This window comes from Podarcis filfolensis (assembly GCF_964270895.1).
Source record: "Podarcis filfolensis genome assembly, chromosome: 3".
NCBI classification, from domain to species: Eukaryota; Metazoa; Chordata; class Lepidosauria; order Squamata; family Lacertidae; genus Podarcis; species Podarcis filfolensis.
The window spans coordinates 74,411,317-74,432,453 of NC_139606.1; the positions used below are offsets into that span (position 1 = coordinate 74,411,317).

General features: G+C 41.3%; 1 protein-coding gene across 2 annotated transcripts; it reads left to right on the top strand.

Moving 5' to 3' along the window:
• Window positions 1-36: 36 nt before the first annotated feature.
• FSAF1 (40S small subunit processome assembly factor 1) lies at window positions 37-10,910 on the top strand. 2 transcript variants are annotated; one of them, XM_083606108.1, is made up of 7 exons: window positions 37-171; window positions 1,519-1,877; window positions 7,150-7,206; window positions 7,995-8,090; window positions 8,950-9,036; window positions 9,313-9,365; window positions 10,706-10,910. In XM_083606108.1, the coding sequence occupies exons 1-7, from the start codon at window positions 51-53 to the stop codon at window positions 10,833-10,835; spliced, it is 903 nt and encodes a 300-aa protein (XP_083462234.1). In that variant the 5' UTR covers window positions 37-50; the 3' UTR covers window positions 10,836-10,910. The 2 variants fall into 2 exon arrangements, with proteins under 2 accessions (XP_083462234.1, XP_083462235.1); XM_083606109.1 differs by having other exon boundaries at window positions 10,709-10,910.
• The last annotated feature ends 10,227 nt before the right edge of the window (window positions 10,911-21,137 follow it).

Below are 21,137 nucleotides of genomic sequence, written 5' to 3' on the forward strand. Positions count from 1 at the left end.
CGCGTTGCCGATGGATTAAGTGAGCCGGCGAGGAGGAGGAGGACTCGAGCATGACGGCGACCCCGGCGGCTGGGTGCGAGCTGAATCCGGGGGAGGACGACGTGGAGGAGAAGGGCTCCGCCTCGGCCAGCTGCCTGCTGGACGCCGTCTTGACCTCCTTGTACGACTTCGGTGCGTGAATGGCCGCGTGCGGGGAGTTGGCGCTTTGCAAGTTGCTCCAGGCTCACCTGCCCTTCTCACCCCCGGAAATTTATTGCAAGCGTCTCTCTTAGACTCTGGCTGCTCTCGTTTCTTCGGCACATGCTGCTTTCAGACGTTACAAAATTCCCGTGCAGCGGTTCCCGGGCCACATGCTCACCATGCTTTTGGAGCAGTGGTCCTGGCTTCCCACCCGCAAGGATTTTGGGAGCTGTAGTTTTAAGGGTGCTGAGAGTTGTTAAGGACTCCCCTCTCTCCGAGCTCCCTAGGAAGACGAGGGACTAAGTGTTAAACTACTATGAGAATTGTACCTCTGGGGCTTCCTGACCATTCTCAGCACCCTTCACAAACTACAGCTCCCAGGATTGTTGAGGGGAAGCCATGACTTGAAAGTGGTCTCATGCATGGTGCTTTAAGCGTATGGTGTAATTGTGGACCCGGTGTCTAGGGAATCACCTGCGGTGCTTGGCTGGGGTTTGTTCCATTTTGCCATCCCTGCTATTGGGCAAATTCATGGAGGATTAGCTTTTAATCTCCACTGTGAAAGGCGGTATGCTTCTAAATAGGAGTTGTTTTGATCCGGTCCTGCTGTGTGCTTCCCATGAGAATCTGGTTGGCCACTGTGAGAACAGGATGCTGGACTATTTGGGCCATTGGCCAGATCCAGCAGAGTCATTCTTATGCTCTTTAGTTTTACTTTTGGAAAACAGCTGAGTCTTCTTCAGCACTTTTGCAAAGGCATGCTGCTTCAATGGAACGTTAGAACTTCTTTTAGAAAGCAGGCAGCTTATGATACGGCTTAAACTAATTGGTTGCTACTAGAATTGTTAAAACGATAAAGTAGTAAAGCAGATACTAGTTCAGCAAAGATGTTTGCAACTCCAAATCCAGCAGGCCAGAGTGGATCAAAACTGGTGCAGGAAAGTAATCAAAATTGCCACCTCAGGAACCTCTCTGAGGCTTTTTAGTTCAGTGTCACAATGTCAGAACACAGGGTGGTGGTTAAGGTCTCTCTTCCTTAACCACAATCTATATTCATTGTTGTCCTATGGTTACAGGTCACTCCCTGATTTTATAGGTTCCAAAATAAATGGTCTTTTCATATTTTCCTCCAGGGCCCCATCCACTTATAGATTCCCTGCACTTAAAACTAAAACATTTTTTTAAATTAAAGCGGGAGAGATTTTGTGTGTGTTTCCTACATGGTTTGTGGATGTGATCTCTCTAAATAGTAAACATTCATTTTATATTTAAAAAATGATGTGGTATCCAAAATCGTTCCAATGCCTCTGCTAACCATTGTTCACTTTTAAACCACAGGTGAATCATTACCGGATGGGGGTGGAAAGAAAAAGAGCAAAAAGAGAAATTCAAATGAGAAGTTAACATTGGCGGTCAGCAAAACTCAAGTGGAAAATAAAAGCATGATTCCTGAATCTGGTGCAGTACCTTTTGGTAAGAAGAATAGTGCTTCCAGTTTCTTTGAGAGTCTGAAAGATGAACTGGCTTATGACTGTATTCATCAGAAAAGCACTATCCCCAAATCCAGTTCCCCTGATGCTGATACATTTAAATCTGCTCGGTTGGGAAACACATCAGAGATTGAAGTTGTGACATTTCATGGTCGACCTAGAAAGAAGAAAGCTAAACTTGAAATTGCTGAAGATGGTAGTTCTAAGGTAAAGTTAACCAGATTTCAGATCAGACCAGCTACAGGTTCTTATTCACTCCAGTTGACTAAATGAGTGGCTGTTTACAAGCCTGTTTCCGTCTACAGAACTCTAAACAAGTTGCCCTAAGCATGTTCACTTAGTAAATAAGACTTACTGGAAACATTTGGACAAACATATCTCAGCTTAAACCTTTTGCCCATGCATGCAGTTCCATTGTTTCTCGTTCATACAACTAGTCAAACCAAGAAGCCTCTAATTAACCACATTGTTCTGTTTTGTCTGAACCAGGGAGCTGTGTTTTGCAGCTTTGGAACAATCAAAGATATTAAGACAACTGTAAACCATAGTTTTATCATCTGGCTTGTTCTGAAGCCAATACAGTAACTATTGGTTCCCTGAGAACCTTTGGTTAATCAGACGCCTCCTGGTTTGACTGCTTGCACTGTGAAGGGAGGGGCAAAGCAGCTGTATGAGCAGGCATAAGTCTCTGAAAAGGAGCAAGGCCACTGTGTTTAGTGGGACACATTTCATAATAAATGGGCTCAGGATTGCAGCCAAACAGAACTGAAAGTACTCTAGCATAAGCTGTAGATAAGACTGTAAATCTACATGGTTTGCTTTTATGTGTATATTTTGGAATTGTGACAAAATTTGAAACCTCAAGGATACTTGTTTTATAGAATAAAGGCGAAATAACAGGTATAAGTACTGGCAGAACTCATGTATGTTTTATTAGTATATTTGTAAAATCCTGTGGATAAATAAGATAGTGGAATCAGTTATGAATCTCTTTATGGCCTCTGAAATGAAATTCTGCTCCTAATCTTATTTCTTTAGAAGGATGGCTTTTAAAAGTATGAAATCTGGGTTAAAAAACTCAGTTGGCTGGTATAACAGTAGCCTTTATATAATGTTCTGGAATTATATGTTTAATGGTAATATAAGACACTCCCCAGGTCTTTTCTTTTTTTTAAGAGGATAATAACAATTTACTATTTATATGTTGCCCATCTGACTGGGTTCCTCCAGCCACTTTGGGCAGCTTCCAACAAATTAAAACACAATACGACATCAAACAGATGTCTTCTAAAAGTCAGATAATTTAGTTCCTTGCTACAGTGGAATTTTTAGGTTTATATCAGCTGTAAAGGTTTTGGGTTTGTTTTTTTTTGCTGTGTCAGGATTTTGGTTTATCTACTTCTGTGCTAATTCTTCATGCAATAAAGTACTATCTTATTTTACAGTGTTACCCACACTCAAGACTTCTGTGGTCCTATGCTAGATTCTGACCCATTTTTAGCAATGTTTGCATTAGACATTCCAGTTCCACTCCACTTCTTTCTTGTATCTCACGGCTGCTGGTACAGTAGCCTCCTACTGAAACTGGCTTCTGATTGGTGGTTCAACAAGATGTCATGATGGGTGCTGGATTGCCAAACACAAGCATTGTGTAGTAATTAAGTCTAAGCTGCATGGTTTCATTGCCAGAATGTTATCATCAGTTTTTGGGTGTATAGACAGGTTCTATAGACAAGTGCTTAGGGCTCTTGCAGTACTGGTTTACGTCATGTGAATGTTGCAAGGAGCTTTGTAAAAGATAGAATGAGCATTGTAATTAAATTAGAACAACAGATGAACTCCTGAAAGCATCTGTGTGCATGATGACTATTGTCTTCTAAAAAGAAAAATAATTGTGCCAGTTTTGACACTGCAGAATCTCTTTACATGTTTGAAAATTAATAGAGTATATATTTGGTAATGTCTCTATCTGTGAATCATGTATCCTGACCCACATCATTGCTAACAGGGCATATTGATGAGAGAGCCCAGTGATGCTTTCATTATATTCATTCATTGTCTGTCTACTTCCTAAGCCTATGAGAAGGTAGCATGTTTTATTTAATATCATAAAAGCCTTGAAAGATATATTACCTTTATTCCCATTTTACAGATGACCTACTGAGGCCATGAGACCATGACTTGCCAGCAGTCTGAGGCACAGCAGATATTTAAATTAGACTCTAGGCCAAAATGCTGTATTGTATTGATCTGGTGCATAGATAAACAAGCTATCATTCAAGTTATCATTACATGGCTGTTGTTCAAGTTGTAACTTCACTTCTCTGTCTCTGGGCAAACAGCATTCATGCACCTCCCACAAGCACATATAATCTCTGAACTAGACTGAATTCATAAAAGTGTGCTCATTTGACAGAAGAAATTGATTAGGATTCTTGTTATTGGGTTAGGGGTTTTTAATTTATCTCTCCCTTAATCTGAACAAATTCTAGGTTCAAAAAATATGATGGGAAATTGCAGCAAGAATTCTTATTTTTGCAATCTATTTATTTTTGCAATTTATTAAAAATAGATTTTACACAGTAAATACTACCCTCAAATTCCGAACAGAGTGAATGAAATGTCTACCAATATCCCACCAGAATGCCTCTTAATTGCTTTCTAGCAGCTGTAAACCTGGGCTCAGGTAAACATCCGCTGGAAATATGTTACATAAAATTGATTCATCCCCTGCTGATCTTGCAGTGAAGGTACTCTAACCAAAGCAAATGAAGCAAGGTGTTCTCTGACCTAAAAAATATAGGGCTGTAACACTTTGCAGTGGTTCAAGTCCTATTTGATGAGCATCCAAAGGTCTTTTAACAAGAGTTGCCATTATGTCTGGCCACCTCCTGATGTGAGGGTGCAGGTTATTTGAAAACATTTGCAGATGCAGTTGAGATCTTAGCAACCCCAGCAACCAGGCTTTTATGTTTTGTCAAAAATAATAGCCATGGTTAAAAAAAAAGATCTCAGGTCAGGTTTTGACTGGGGGAAAATGCTTAAACAGTTAAAGTTTGTAAACTGTTTTGTAACCACTGATGCTGTTTGTGGAGACATTGAGGGAATTGAGTGAACTGACTATTATGAGAAAAGGCAAAACACCTTCTGCTCTCCTTTCTTGCATGAAACGGACAGAACAGGTTCTGGGCTACATATCTGTAGACATAACAACAGCATTTTTGAATAGAACTGACTCCCAATGCAATGTGAGTAAAAAAGTGGGCAGAGGGCTTCCCTGAAACGACATGGCACTGGTTGAGACATGGAATTGCGGAAGACTATTGTTGTTGTTGTTTAGTCATTTAGTCGTGTCACTCTTCGTGACCCCATGGACCAGAGCACGCCAGGCACTCCTGCCTTCCACTGCCTCCCGCAGTTTGGTCAAACTCATGCTGGTAGCTGCGAGAACACTATCCAACCATCTTATCCTCTGTCGTCCCCTTCTCCTTGTGCCCTCCATCTTTCCCAACATCAGGGTCTTTTCCAGGGAGTCTTCTCTTCACATGAGGTGGCCAAAGTATTGGAGCCTCAGCTTCAGGATCTGTCCTTCCAGTGAGCACTCAGGGCTGATTTCCTTCAGAATGGAGAGGTTTGATCTTCTTGCAGTCCATGGGACTCTCAAGAGTCTCCTCCAGCACCACAATTCAAAAGCATCAATTCTTCGGCGGTCAGCCTTCTTTATGGTCCAGCTCTCACTTCCATACATCACTACTGGGAAAACCATAGCTTTAACTATACGGACCTTTGTTGACAAGGTGATGTCTCTGCTTTTTAAGATGCTGTCTAGGTTTGTCATTGCTTTTCTCCCAAGAAGTAGGCGTCTTTTAATTTCGTGACTGCTGTCACCATCTGCAGTGATCATGGAGCCCAAGACTATTACAAAGGTGCTATGTGATCTTTACATTCCTTTTGGGGATGGGTGGGTGTGTTTGGTCTATCTTGTTGATAAGGTTAAATACTTCCACCCACAATGAACAGAGACTAGATTTCCTCCAGTGTAAGGAGAGAGTAAGAGTAAGAGAGCCAGTGTGGTGTAGTGGTTAAGAGCGGTAGTCTCGTAATCTGGGGAACTGGGTTCATGCCTCCGCTCCTCCACATGCAGCTGCTGGGTGACCTTGGGCCAGTTACACTTCTTTGAAGTCTCTCAGCCCCACTCACCTCACAGAGTGTTTGTTGTGGGGGAGGAAGGGAAAGGAGAATGTTAGCCGCTTTGAGACTCCTGAAGGGGAGTGAAAGGCGGGATATCAAATCCAAACTAAGGCATACAAAACAAACATCCTGGGAGGGCAAACATTTTGCTGTTTGTATCCCGGAAAATGAGACCCACAGAGTAGGAAATGATGATGGTGGCTCTAAATTACACAGTCCTTTAGTTTGAACAACATGCCAAATGGTATTTAACTTAAATTGGAAGTGGAAACTTTTGATCTCCTCGGAGGAACCAGGAAGCGAGATGTCCCATTGTTTTATGTCCAAACCTTTCCTGCTTATACATCTTAGTTAACAGCCATGCCCTCCATGGCACTGTTCTACTTTTTGATAAGGGGTGATAAAAGGTCTGACCACAATTCTTGCACTACAGGGAACTTTAGATTCTCTTTAGGCGCTGACATGATTAATATGGAATGGTTGGCATCTGGATTGAGCCTTGTACAATGTCTTTGATGACTAAACATTGTGTGGTAATAGTGGCGTTGTTCTTCCACCCTCAATATACACTTCATGTTTTACTTTCATGTATGTTCTCCTTTTAGTTGTTTTCCTTTATTCTCACTGTACTGTTCAAACTGAATTTCTGTTAACATGTTAACCTTTTTGGCCCTCATCTTAAAAATGCCATATGCAAAATATGTAAGCTTTTGTAGGCGTGATCAAGGGATAGTTAGAGTACAGTGGGCAGAGAGGCACTTTTCAGAGTCTTCATGTTTCAGTATACTAAGTTAACTTTTTAAAATCTCACTTGTTTGTCAAGGTTACAGATATCAAACAAAGGACGTAATTCAAGCAATTTTTAAGTGACATTTTGTGTTAAACTTTATATATTGGGTGAAGTAAAAGTTATAGATTTTCTTTTTCTTTTGTTGGAGCTGTGCCAGCAGCATGCAAAACAATGTGCTGGAAATGCATATGCTATTTTAGATCTGCAGCACAATCCTACATGTCTTCTCAAAAGTAAGTCGCACTGAGCTCAACTCAGTTTAGTTCCAAGAAATTATCTGTAGGATTAAAGACTTAATATGTTTGCTTAAATAAAGAATCAGTTGTTCTCTTTTAGTAAGAGCTGTATTATAGCTCTTAATCAAAAGCTGTCCAAAATAAAAGTTTCCGCTTTTATGCCATAACCCTGGAATCATGTGACTGCAACCACTGCCATAATCTAGTTGTGTGGCAAAATGCACTTTGTTTCAAAATGCTATTTTGTATTTTTTTTTAATAGGCAGAATTGACTGTTCAAGAAAACCATGCCGCTGACCAAGAATTTAACTTGGAAAAAGTAAGTCTTTATTGTTTTTCTGTTTCAATACATGCAGATGGCTGATTTCTCAAAGAGACTGCAGATAAATCTGTATTGGGTATTGAATTATGAAATGCTTTATCCCTAAATGATTGCTCTACCAGTGTTCAACGTGCACAGTATTTTGATGGTTGCTAGAAAAAGGTGGTTGTATATCTGTAGGGATCCTGGGTTGTCAGAATGCTATAGTGACAGTCTCTATGTCAAAAAGAAAATCTATTGACCCTCCAAAATGAAACAGGGCACACATAAATGGGAGTTCCTTCTACAGGTATTAAGGTTCCCTGTGTTGCCCAAACTAATCTTGCAATTTTCTTTTAGGATTCTAGGGGATTTGTGTGGGATTTGGAAAGGGCATGCACAGAACTCTGAAAAAGAAAATCCATGAAAATGTGCTCTGGGAGTGGGGGATGCAGAATTAGGCTGAACTATGTTCAGTAGGCCCATTCCCAAATAAGTGGGCATAGATTTGCCGCCAAATGCAATTTATTTGATCCTGGTAGCAAGTTGTCTTCCATCTTTGGTTATACTTGAGATCAAGAGATGTTTGTGATGAAAAATTGCTCTTGCAAACCCCAGAGGGAGAAATGCCCATAGAAGCGGATGGTGGATAATTCCATCAAATGCCTCATTCTCCTCATACTGTGTTTTGGTTTTGCCACATGTTGGTATCCCATACTGTTCCTCTGAAAACACGATTGCATCACGCTAATCATGCACTTTTAGTTCTTTTGAAGATGCTGTTAACCAATTTTGTAATGTGCTAGGCCCGTTTGGAAGTGCACCGGTTTGGAATCACCGGATTTGAGAAAAAAGAGCAGCGAGTTATGGAACAAGAACGTGCAATCATGTTGGGAGCAAAGGTATTGTGTCTCCTTCTCTGCTGAGCTATAAAAAGAGGACGTAATTCTTCCCACCACAAGACTCTGGATAGAACTTGGCATGGCAGTTGCACACCCAAGAGATCACTGCCAAACAGCTGGAAAGTAGTAGCATTAGGGATTTTCCAGAGGAGGCGAGAGCAGGAGAGTGAGTATTGAACTTTTCCTCTGCCTGCCACTACCTTCAGCCATTACCTGCCACCCCTGCTCCAGTTTTCCTTCCAGTCACTGAGCCTGCAGGCAAGGGGGAAATGGTAGGGCTCTCTGTTTTCTGCTGGAAACCACTCCTCACATCACCTCTACTGCTGTTAGGCAAGAACTCTAGAATAAAAAATTATTCCGGTATTGCAAGCTCAACACACCCAGAGCTGAGTTTGAACCAGGGTTGTAAAGGGCTGAACTCTAGAATCAGTTTTTATTCTAGAGTTCAGTCCTTTACAGTCCCTGGTTAAAACTCAGCTCTGGTTGTGTTGAGCTTGCAATACCGGCAATGCATTTGCTTCTGACTGGGAAAATAGTGGGTGGGGGTTCTTGGTTGCATTCCTGGCAAAACAGTCCCCAGTTCATTTTTTTAAAAAGTTTCAGTGATACGAGTCAGAAGGCTGGAACCCAAGCCAATCCGCACATCCCCAAAAGTCATACCTGTGTTAGTCTAGGGGGCCTGTTTTAATGGCATTCCCAAAGTAAATAATCAAATTCAGATGTTTTTAATATTTAAAGAAGCCAAGAATCCTCCTTTGGAGAAGGTTGCACCGTCTGTTAAGTTTCTGCTTCAGACTGCCTTTACCTTTTGTATTTATTTGCATGTTAGTGAAATGAGTCGTTTTTGAAATTGTTGCAGCCTCCTAAAAAGCAGTATTTGAACTACAAGATTCTGCAGCAGCAAATCAAAGAAATGAAAGCAGCAAAGAAGGAAGAAAACATGACGGTTTGTGTCAAATGTTTCCTATGAAAACAAAATGCAAAGTCCACCAGCCACTTGCTGGAGAAAAGTTCAGGTTTCCGCAAGGATGAACACTGGAAAATCTAGTGTGGGGGTTTCTGATGAAGCCACACCAGTGCCCACAGTTGGATAATAACAATGTCATGTCCCTGGCATAGTGGCTGTTCTAATCAACACTCGTTGCATTTGGGAGCCATGTTTGATTGACTCCGGAGACTACTGGCTAGCTGCTAATGTATACTTACTGCTTTTCATTAACAGGAAAATAAACCTAATTCTCTCAAGAGGCAGAAGAAAAAAGGGCCCGAAGAAAGGTGAGACAGTATTTACGGATCTACATCAATGAGTAGTAAAAAAAACCTGGATCTGTTTTCAGCTTTGCTAATGAAGACACAGTAACCAAATGTCAGGCTAGGAACCATAAAAATGCTCAAGGCGTGTGCAAGGGCCTAGGCTTGCCCCGGAGGAATGACTTCTTTTGCACATAATGCTAATTCGTAACTAAATGCTAAGGAAATGCACCCTGGTGAATCTTGGATTCACATATATCCCTGCCCCTCTTCTGCTCTGCCCCCTGTAGCTGCAAGGTCATAAGAAGGATATGCTTTTAAATTAACCGGTGTTCTTCATTATGCCTTTTCATGCCTCAGGGTTGCATACCCTTCTGGACAGCTTGCTGGGGACCACATATCAGTGGCGAGTGGGCCCAGAAGTAAAAGTAGATGAAACAAAGAGTGTCAATTCACCTTTGTACACTAGAGTAATTTCTATATGCACTCAACTCATCCCTCTCTGTCCTCAATCCAGGGAGGCAATGGGCATTGCCCAAGTTCAAGGACACGTTCTAAGCAGGCAAAAATACTCAAGGAGGGTGTTTAGGGACAAGCGGGAGTGTGGCTGGGGAGGGAACATGACCTGAGGATGGTCCTGAGGGCCATACAGAGAGGCTTCAAGGGCCACATTCAGCCCCTGGCTAGAGGCTCCCAAACCCTGGTTTAAATGAAAATTGGTTCTGTCAGACCAGGCTCAAACCATTGTTTATGATCCTTGCTAATAAACCACAGTTTAAGCTAACCAGCGTTTCACAAGTCTGGACATAACAGGAAACTCTAGTTAGATAACAAGTGGAACAACATACTTCCACTGTCCTCCGCATGGCAACTTTAGGAAAGGGGGAGCATGTGAGCCTGGTGCTCTTTGCTTCTTATGCACCACGCCCTGAACTATGGATTAATATTGTGTGCAAAATGGGTCATTGACTGTTTCTTGGGACTGCAGCCTTCTATGCCATTTCACAATCTGCTCTTAGTCCTTTTAGTTTCAAAAGTGAATTTCCATGTTACATAGAGAGCTGTAACATGGGACATGTAAAACTAATTACAGGAATCTTTGGATCCTGAACTCAATTTTTTTCTTTAAGAAGAGAAGAATACAAAACAGGTTTTGTTTTGTTTTGAACACACTGCTGTGATCTCTTCACTATAAAACTCTGATAGTGTGTTTTCTGCCAATCTTTTCACATCCTAAACAGGTAGTAATTTTAGCTACATTGTTGTATTTGGATTTAAAGTATACCTATCTTAAAACATTTCTTGTGAAACCTAAAAATGGTTAGTATTTTCGTTAGCATCTGATGATACTTTTCTTTTAAAAGCAGAAAATCGAAAAAGAAGAAAAAGCAGAGTATGTTACCAACAGGGCAGGTTGGAACTTTTAAAAACGGCACTCTCATACTTCGAAGTTCTGACATAAAGAAAATAAAGTCTTCTAAAGTCATTAAGTAACATCACTGCACCATGTTCAAATGGAAAATGAAATGGATAAACTTTGTAGCAAAATAAACTTTTTTAAAAAAGAAACTTTTCTTTAATCTTTTTATGATCTCTTATTGCTTACCACTCTGATGTCGCATTGAAGAAGGGTAGTTTAAAATCTTTGTAAAAAATAAATAAAAATGTTCTTATTCTGAAATTTTGATAAACAAATTTGATAAATTTTGATTGGAGTCCCAGTGAACTTAAAAAAAAAAAGCAGCATTGTCTGCTGTTTTGCAATATTAAAATGGAAAGGATATGTTGCTGTAAGGATTGTTGAGAAAATTGTTATACAGTTTAAGAAACTAATTTAGAAATCTGTAATTAAGAAGAGAGTAAATTTTACAGCCTAACTGCCAATAACTCAGAGCTATGTCATCCTCTATATTTGTGTATTGGGTAGCAGAAAGAAATGCATTCACAATGAATGTCCTGTGTTGTCCAGAGTTAATCTCTCACCACAGTAGATGTTGATGCTCCTCTGGAGTATCAGAGGAGTTGTGTGAACATGTTGTATGAATGTTTCTTGCACCTCTTTCATAGGAGGTTAGAAATTAAGGGTTCTGGCAAGCTGTGCCTGTGACCACTCCACTTCCTGGTATTGGCGTACAAAGACTGGGCACCAGTGTAATCTGTTTTCTGAATAGTAAAGGGTGTTGACTCCCTGCAGAAAAGATTCCAGTCTGAATCTATTCAAGGATTTCTGGATCAGTATTTCTGAAGTGTTAGCCAGTGCTGCTATTGTCTCTCACAATGGTAAAGTCGCAACCAAAATGTGGCATTCTCCTTGTGGACCAAGTTCCATACTGGGCTTCAGTGAACACAATTTCACAGCTTGAGTAGCTATCTGTGTTTAACTCATAAAGAGCCCATGATTCAGACTCACCTGCAATTTGATGAGCCAGTTTTAGGGAGCTCGTCTGCTTCTTAAACCTACATAATTGTTTGCATTTCTTGCCTGCCTAAGCCAATCAGAAACACTTAGCCTACAATTATGCTTTACTTTCCAAGCCAAGATCAACAGCAACCAACAATAAAACCACAACCTTTCTCCAGCTGTCTGCAAAGCAGCTCTGTTTTCAGTGGAACTCTGCCAGGTTCAAACATTTCCCCTCTTCCCCGGTTGTCCTGTTTCAGACTTTTCCCTCAAGTATGCCTCATCTCTTTCCTATGGAGGAGAAAAGTGGTAGTGGGGAGCTATGAACAATGGGCCTGACTCCATTAAAAAGCAAATCAAGAAAGCCAGTGGATTCACTAGCAGAAACTGACAGTAACAGGTATAGAAAGAAGCCAGTCTGAGGGCCAAACTAGAAGGGACCTGCATAGTTTGCCACTGAACGTGTTCTTTGCTTAATAAATAGCCGAAAAGAACATAAGGGAAGGTAAAGGTAAAGGCCCCTGGACGGTTAAGTCCAGTCAAAGGTGACTATGGGGTTGCAATGCTCATCTCACTTTCTGGCCAAGGGAGCCGGCGTTTGTCCACAGACAGCTTTTTGGCTCATGTGGCCAGCATGACTAAACAGCTTATGCTTACAAACTGCTAGGTTGGCAGGAGCTGGGACAGAGCAACGAGCTCACTCGGTTGTGGGGATTCGAACTGCCGACCTTCCAGTCAGCATGCCCAAGAGGCTGAGTGGTTTAGACAGGCCAATGGCCCATCGAGTGCAGCATCCTCTTCTCACCATGGCCAACCAAATGCCTGTGAAAAAATAGTGCAGAGGCTGAGACAGACTGGGACTATGGCCTGAGGAGGGGCTCACACTTGCTATCTGCAAAGGAAGGAAACTGAGGAAGTTATTGAAACTTAATGCCCAGCCAATACAAATTCTGTGCTAAGAAAAATCCTCGTTTACCTGGATGGAGTGATGTAGAAACGTCTGGCTTTCTATGTCGGTCAACAGAGGTAAGAGTCGCTTAGTCCAATTCCCCCCCTGGTCCCATCCACTTCTGGCATCTGGAAGGTTGTCCATGAGGGAATGTGGCACTCAGTCTTGGAATAGGTTCCCCACCCTTCCTGTATATGCTGCTTTCAGCTTCTCTAAGAAAAGCTGGGATACAAATGAGGTCAAGTTTCCAATATCAGAGTTGTTGTTTTTATTAGGTTTTTTTTTTTTAAGAGTTTCAGCAAGTGAGGGAAATGTGACAATTTTATTGGCTACAGGCAGCTGCTCACCAGGGTTTCAGACAGGTCTCTCCCAACCCTACCTGGGAATAGAACAGGGGACCTTCTGCTCCACCACTGAGCTACAACCCTTCACCCATGACAGTGCTTTGTTGCTAACTAAACCTTGCTGGGAGATCACATGGATGCAATTGTATTTTAGCAGAAAATAAAGGAGACGGTGTCAATGGATTTGTTGGCAGTGTAATAAGAATTTATTTAAAATTTGTAAAACAGCATAAACTCATACTTTATGTTTTCCAAAAGGGGCAAATACACAAAAGTTTTGACTTGGAGACAATAAGACAAAAATTGTTTTGTTTCCAATTGAAAAAATACAAACTTTGCTACAGGTAGAAAAATTAGAAAAAGTTAATTTTTTCCCCTTACGTGATCTGGTGACATATGTACATTCCACCAGATCTAAGGATATTAACTAGGCTACACGACAGAAACAAAAAGGTCATGATTAGGGAAGAAAACAAGAGTAAATAAATGTATTCTTTACTTAAGCAATCATGAACATAACATGTGACTTTCTTTCCAATTGTTTTTGCCAACATTTAAATTAACGTCTTCCATGCTTTTTTATAACAACTTGAGAAAAAACAGCAGTTCTACCTCATGCATTAATTCTATAACATTTTCATCATACCGTGTCTTCAGGCTGTGCTTCCATTCACTATTTTTTAACAGCTTGGTATTTTTATTGACAGCATTTACCTAACACAGGGTTGTCAACTCCCATGAAACTGAGAAGGGGTTCTGGGTCCTTTAATATTGCATAGCAAAAAATAAATTCTGCTGCTTGGCCCTTCCTCGTGAGAGGGATGCAATGAAAAGTATCTGTACCTATTGACTTTTTTCTGTCATGCAGGTATCAATGGCAAAGAATCGGCTTTGAATGCCAACTCTTGGCATGCCTTAGGACTGTTTACTATTACTTTCCAAGGAGAAATATCAAGCTGGTATGAGTCTGAGGAGCATGGATGTTCCTTGCCTTCTCCTTCCGTTCATTGTGAAAGGAAAGAAAGGAGAACGCCAGGCTGCACTTTGTCTTTTGGGAACATGGTGTGTTTCTGGGCACCCAATCACCTCCTCTCATTCGTTCCTGTAACAGAGTGGGTGTCACAGGGTGGGGACAGAAAAGCTTGCACCAGTTTGAGGTTTCACTTTGGAAATTCACAAGTAAACAAGCTTGTTGTCTTAAGACGATAAGTACTCTCAAAGGACAATGTAAATGTATGGTGATGAATACGGTTGTGCAATTTTAAAAGATTATCAAAATGTGAAATCTTCCATGTGGGAAGAATTTTTAATCTTTGCATGCTCTTGGCCATTTCTAATAGAATGTTCTGTGTCACGTCGATAGACTTTTCACAACAATGGTGCTTAAAAGCCCTTCCGCATGACAATAACACAGGTACATGAAGTTCCTGTGCAACGACTTTTTGGAAGTGATCATGTGATTGGTTTCAAGGTCACTGATCTGTTTATAATAGCTATTACAACACCTCCCAATTTGAAATTAAATGTTGCATCCAGTGAACTCACACTTCTGACATGTTTATTACAGTCTCTTTGCCTGCACTCACAGAAGAGCATGGAAGTGCATACATAAGAGTTTAAGGACAGTGGAAGAGCCCTGCTACATCAGGCCAAAAGCTCATCTATCCCTCCAGCCTGTTCTCAGAGTGGCCAGATGCCTGTGGGAAGTTCATAAGCAGGATTTGAGTGCAGCAGCACTGTCCCCACACGTGATTCCCAGCAAGTGATATTCAGAGACATAGCACTGGAGGTAGAACATAGCCATTTGCATGACAACATCTAAGAGAGTGATAACAAGGCAAAGCCTTGATCAAGCCATCAGCGGGGGCTTCCTCATTGGTGTTGACATGTGACAGGGCCTTTTCAGTAGTGGTCCCCCATATGTGGAATGCACTTCCTAGTGTGGTAGGTCTATCCCCAGCATTATTTCTGGAGGAATTTGAAAACATGCCTGCATACCCGGGCATTCGGAGGCCGAAGAACGCTGTTCCTGGCACTCCCTGTATCACTGGACAAAACAATGTTTTCAATTGTAACCGTTTTTATAATGTTTTAACTGGTGCTATTTTTCTAGAAAAAGAGGTGCTGGATCCCACCATGAATACTTCCCTTGTTCTCTTACAATGGCAATGGTGCCCACCTGAGAGGTTCCGGAACTGAGTTTCGGTGAATTCTGGCCCAAATAAAGCTCTGATTGTAACTGTTCTATAACCCTTTCTTTAAGGAAAAGTACGGCTGTGTTTGTTACTCTGGACTCCTTTGGGAGCCAGGGCAAGATATAAATTAAATAAATAAAGCTAGTGCCACATTTAAAATCTGTTGCCACTTGCTATATGCAAAATAAGATTCTCTCCCCAACCCCACAGGGCAGGGCAGATTTTCAAGTACCGTATTTTTTGCTTTATAAGACTCACCTTTCCCCTCCTAAAAAGTAAGGGGAAATGTGTGTGCGTCTTATGGAGCAAATGCAGGCTGCACAGTTATCACAGAAGCCAGAACAGCAAGAGGGATTGCTGCTTTCACTGCGCAGCGATCCCTCTTGCTGTCTTGCTTCTGAGATTCAGAATCTTCCCCCCCCCCCCCCCGTTTTCCTCCTCCAAAAACTAGGTGCGTCTTGTGGTCTGGTGCGTCTTATAGAGTGAAAAATACGGTACTCACAATTTCCCCCCACAGGGAATATGTGCTGCAAGCATAGGTGTCATGGTCTATGAGATTTTCCCCCCAAAAGGAGTCCAGTACTGTATATGGAATGGAAGCTGGCCCATAGTCCTTAGATTACTACACCACAGTTGGCTGAGAGTGTTCATTCAAGTGTTACCCATGCAGATGGAGACCAACAAAAGTACCTTCTTTGGATCTCTATGCAGCAGTTGCCACATGGATGGCTTGTCTTGTGCGGAGAGCCTCTCTGCCAGAGTACTTAGCGTGCTGGAATGAACAATTTGAGCCATACATGTAGATTGATGGGTCTGATCATGCTGGGTTTTTTCTCATCAAATTGCCACTCTTTCCTGGCAAGGGTGTGTGAAAGGAACTACTGGGGGTGGGTGGGGTTGTGGCTTTTCGAAAAATCTCCTGAATACGGTAGATTTATCCAGCCCTAGGTTACAAACCCACTGAAATAATAAAATTAGACTGTGTGAGGATGTAGATATCATGGTGTATGTGGAATTCTAGAGAAGCCTGGCTATGCGTATTTCATTTTAAATCAATTTGTGCTTGGTTTTGCTGCCATGAACAATTTGAGCCATACATGTAGATTGATGGGTCTGATCATGTTGGGTTTTTTCTCATCAAATTGCCACTCTTTCCTGGCAAGGGTGTGTGAAAGGAACTACTGGGGGTGGGTGGGGTTGTGGCTTTTCGAAAAATCTCCTGAATACGGTAGATTTATCCAGCCCTAGGTTACAAACCCACTGAAATAATAAAATTAGACTGTGTGAGGATGTAGATATCATGGTGTATGTGGAATTCTAGAGAAGCCTGGCTATGCGTATTTCATTTTAAATCAATTTGTGCTTGGTTTTGCTGCCCTGTTTGATTCTGAAATAAATATTGTCAATAAAAATAGGTAACTGCTCATTAAAAAAGAAAGAAAGAAAGAGGTTAAACATTAGCAATAACAAGCCACCTCCGCTATATTTTTGTATTGATTTGGTTTGGTAATTTAAACTGTGGAAGGACTCACCGAGGTTACGAGGTGACTTTATGACTACACTCTACTGCACTTCCTACAATTAATGTTTCAATTTTTCTATTCAAGGATGCTGTAAAGGTAGCTCAAAACCCAGGGTTAGACTTTACAGAACTGTACCATAACTCTGCCTTATCATCCTTGCATGCAAGCTGTGGGTAGGGGAAAAAATACAGAAGAATCCAACTGAGATTTCTTGTGCATTTCTGCCTCTTGAAGTCTAAGGGCCAGGCTAGAGCTGACATTCATTGTGTGAATGTAATTAATATGTAAATAGCAGCTGCAGGGAAGCCTGAGCAGCTTCAGTATTGCAGGAGTTGGGAAGGGAGAGTTCATCAAACATTGTCTCTCCAAAGCTGCTGCTTGCGTTTCAAGGGAAGCTTCCATGTACACCAATGGAGGGCTCCTTTAAGATGCAAATAGCAGTTTCCATGTCTGTCTGTATGTATATGGAAGGACCATGACAGGAGAGAAAGAGAATCTCCTTCTCCCGAGCTCACATGAACCCAAGGCTACACAAGCTTCCCAGCCCTCCCTGGGCTGCTAGTTGCACAACAAACAACGTACACACTGATTACATTCATGCAATATATAGTGTGGTCCCCATTTTCAATGTACACCTCTCCCCTGAAACACACCCATAACCTAAGAATCCCACAAGCCTTGTAGAGGCTCAAGTTTTGTGATTTCAGCCACCTAAAAAAGAGGTGTGGGTGTGTGTGTGTGGGTGAGTGGGTGTGAAACAGGCTTCCATGCACATGTGACTCAGTCTGGAACACCTACCTCATATATTATGCTCTGAGTGTGGTGGAGGAGCGAGACATATTTCAGTTCCTCCTCCACCGCACAGAGAGGATTGCCGATCTGGTAGATGTATGGATCAGGCTCGAGCTGCAGGCAAAGCAGAGCTGGGGTTGTGTACATCTAGAATATGGATTGCACCGGATAGCAAACTGCAGTGCCTTGCATTGTGGTGGGTGGCGGAGCCATAATCTCTTAAAACTTATTGTCCATATTAAAAGGAGGATAAAAGTCAAAACAACACACTTTGTCTTTCTCTAAAACACCTAAAAAACTTGGAAACCAAGTGTGTCCCCCCCCCCTTTTCGTTTTGCGGAACAAGTCTTTAAAAAAATCTACAGCACTACAATGGAATGTGACCACGAATCAATAACTGACTACGCCAGTACATTACAATGCATTATATACACTAAGATGGATTGGTATGTATACATAATACATTACATTACATATTAATATCTCCTCTTAAAACTCTGATATAGCTTATTTCACCTTCCCCCCTCCCCTCAGTCCAATATATTTTGGCTATAATCCAACGTAAATTAGACACTTTTAAGCCCATGGTGGCTTTAGGTATACTGTCGAACTGTGGCCTTTCTCTTTATACTTCGTTTTTTCATTAATACAGTCAGGACTCAGGAGGAACATGCTCTCTGGCCTGCCTTCTAAATCTGAAAAAAATCCAGTTTGCAAGTCAGACCTGGATAGGTCAACTCAGGCGGTAACTCTACCCTCTTACCTGGAAGAAGCCCCACTGAACTTACTTCTGAGTAAACATCACTGTCCTTTCTGCAGTACATGGGAAGCTGCCTTAAACTGAGTCCATTCGCCAGCTCAGTATTGTCTACACCAAGTGACAGTGACTTTCCAGGGGAGATGGGGAATTATTCCCAGCCCTACCTGGAGATGCCAGCATTTGAACCTGGGACCTTCTGCATGCAAAGCAGATGCTCTACCACTGAGCTAAGGCCCTTCAGACAAAGATTTCTTTTTCCTAAAGAGAAAACAGTTTCCCGCTAGGCGGGGAGATGGAATGAATGACGTACAGAATGAAATCAGCAAAAGCAGGGTTTTTTATTTTAAAAATCTGTCAGTAGGAAGGAAACCATTGAGCAACTGCATATCATTTTTTCTTCTAATTAGTTGCAGCAGTATAAAATGGGGCTGTTTTGTCAGGGAAAGTTATGAAGGCGGAAGAATGACAATGGATAGTTCTCTACACTGCACAGTAAGTAAAAGGCTTTTCATCATTCCTGAAACATCTCTCTCTCTTCCTCCTCACCCCCACAATTGATAAAGACAACTGAATAATGTGGATTCATCATTTGAGGTCTTCAAAGGGGATGGAGGAAAATTTGGGGGGCACTCCCTTCAAAGATTCAAAGTTATTACATAAAAAGAAACAGCTAGAGAAGCGGGAAGCTAATGGTGGGTTCGCAACGTCATAAAGTAGGGTTGCTAATTTTTTTTGGGGGGGGGGAAACACTGTAGCCAGTAGCAAAAGCTTTGTAGAGGTTGTCTGAAATAATTATATTAATAAAAGTCAGCAACAGCATTTTCCTTTAGTGTAAATGCACAAATTGTGTAGTCCATACTTGCATACTAATAATCAGATAGCTGGGCTGGGTTATTAGTGAATGTTTTCCTGCAGGGACCCTCTGTTGCAATTCATTCTAGCTTATATGATTTATCATTGCCTTTTTTGTCCTCCTGTTGTTCTTGCTCCCACAGCTGCATAGCTGGGAACTGAGGGAAGCCCAATTGTGCAAGCAGAAGTCCTTGCACATGGCTTCCGCTGACAGTGCTTCTTAGGTGAATCCAGCCTAACATATTTTTAACAGCTCTTTTTAGTACTTCCTATGTTACATACTTTTTGTGTGCACCGGAGATATTTAAAGTGTACACCTAAACATGCAAAAGCTGCAAACTCATTCCTATGAAATGGCCCTTAGTTTTGATAAAAGGGAGGTGGAGATTCTGTCTAGTTTATTCTTCCCTTAGAATCCGAGAAAGAACAGAAATGGAGAGGATTATTCACTTCTCTACAGCAAGGAATAATCCCCCTTCCAATTGCATGCATTGCCTTCAGTCTTCTAAGCTCATGGTACACCTTTTTTTTTAGTCACAATCTACAAGAAAAGTCTAGTGCAAGTGCACCACACCAATTTATGGTGCCATATCTATATATACACAGAGAGAAATTATAAAAAAGAACTCTGCAACAGGTGTATAAAAATGATTTCAAATCCCTTTAAAAATTGAATTGCAAGAATTTAAATTGCAAGGGATCACTGAAAGTGAAGATAGAAGCTCAATCTAACACTAACAAGCAGTGCTGCTTTACTGCTAATAAGAAAAGCCCAGTGTTTTCGGTATCAAGGTTGTATAACAAGGAATATATTACTGAAATGTGGCACTAACATTCAACTGTGATTCCGAAATATTTTACTAAATGGGACTAATACCAATGGGATTACTGGGTTTCTTGGGCCTATCTGTTGGCTTTAGGCTGGATCAGAAACAGAACCCTCTTAGTCTTTTGCATCACCTTATTCCCAACGCTCACCTCTGGCCCATAAAGCTGTTGTGATTCACAGGAGCAAAATGGCTGCCCAGCCATTTGGGAATCATGGCCGTATGATGTATTTCCGAAGAAGTACTGTATAATAAGTCATTACTATCTGTACAAGTTCTAAATTCAGACAAGGCTTAGGTCACAGTGAGCAGGGTCCATAAGATGTTAGGTGAGGTAGGCTTGATGCTGAACCCTTTGATAACTTTTAAACAAGAAATTCAATAAATAGAACAGCATTTGTCGCTACTGTCAATATATCACAGTCATATAGAAGTATCTTAAAATTAAAGTAGCATAATAAAAAGAGCTACATCTTAACAGAAAGCACCTTTGCTTGCAGGCTTAAGAGGGGAAATTACACATTTTCACGGGGTTGGTTGGATCCAAATGCTTCCTTCCTCCAATGGAAAGAACTTCCTGTAATGGCATGAGTTTTCCCCCCATCAGTGGAAGGAATCTTTCCAGACCATTCTGTCAGAGAAAGGGAACCTTTCTGTCCAACCCACTGGTATTCTTTCCTTGCCAGTCTCAGTGTCTGTTTGCTACTTGCAAGACTGGAGGAAACAGGGATTGAAAGAAAAAGTTGGAATTGCATGGAAATGTTTAACTGGTGGTTCCCTCCATTTCTTCACCATGAGATTCCTAATTCTCCCACTTCTTAATCCTTCCCCAATAACACTCCACTGTTATAGTACTCTCTGCATATTTGCATGGAAAGCTCATTTGAGTTGCATATGAAGTTCCACATTGAATCACAGAAACTATGATAAGGATGCATTTGGATCAATGCACATGAAATGCTTTTGTGTAGTAGTTCTAGGAATTGTGTGAAGCCCAATCACTGAATTCTTGCAGCAGTATAAGCATGATAATCACAAATTCAGTTGATGCATTAAATTTAGTTTCCATGTCAAATGCACACCCCTGTGCACCACAGCTTTCCATGTAATATACCTGTATGAATAATAAATAATGACTAGAACTCCATATGTA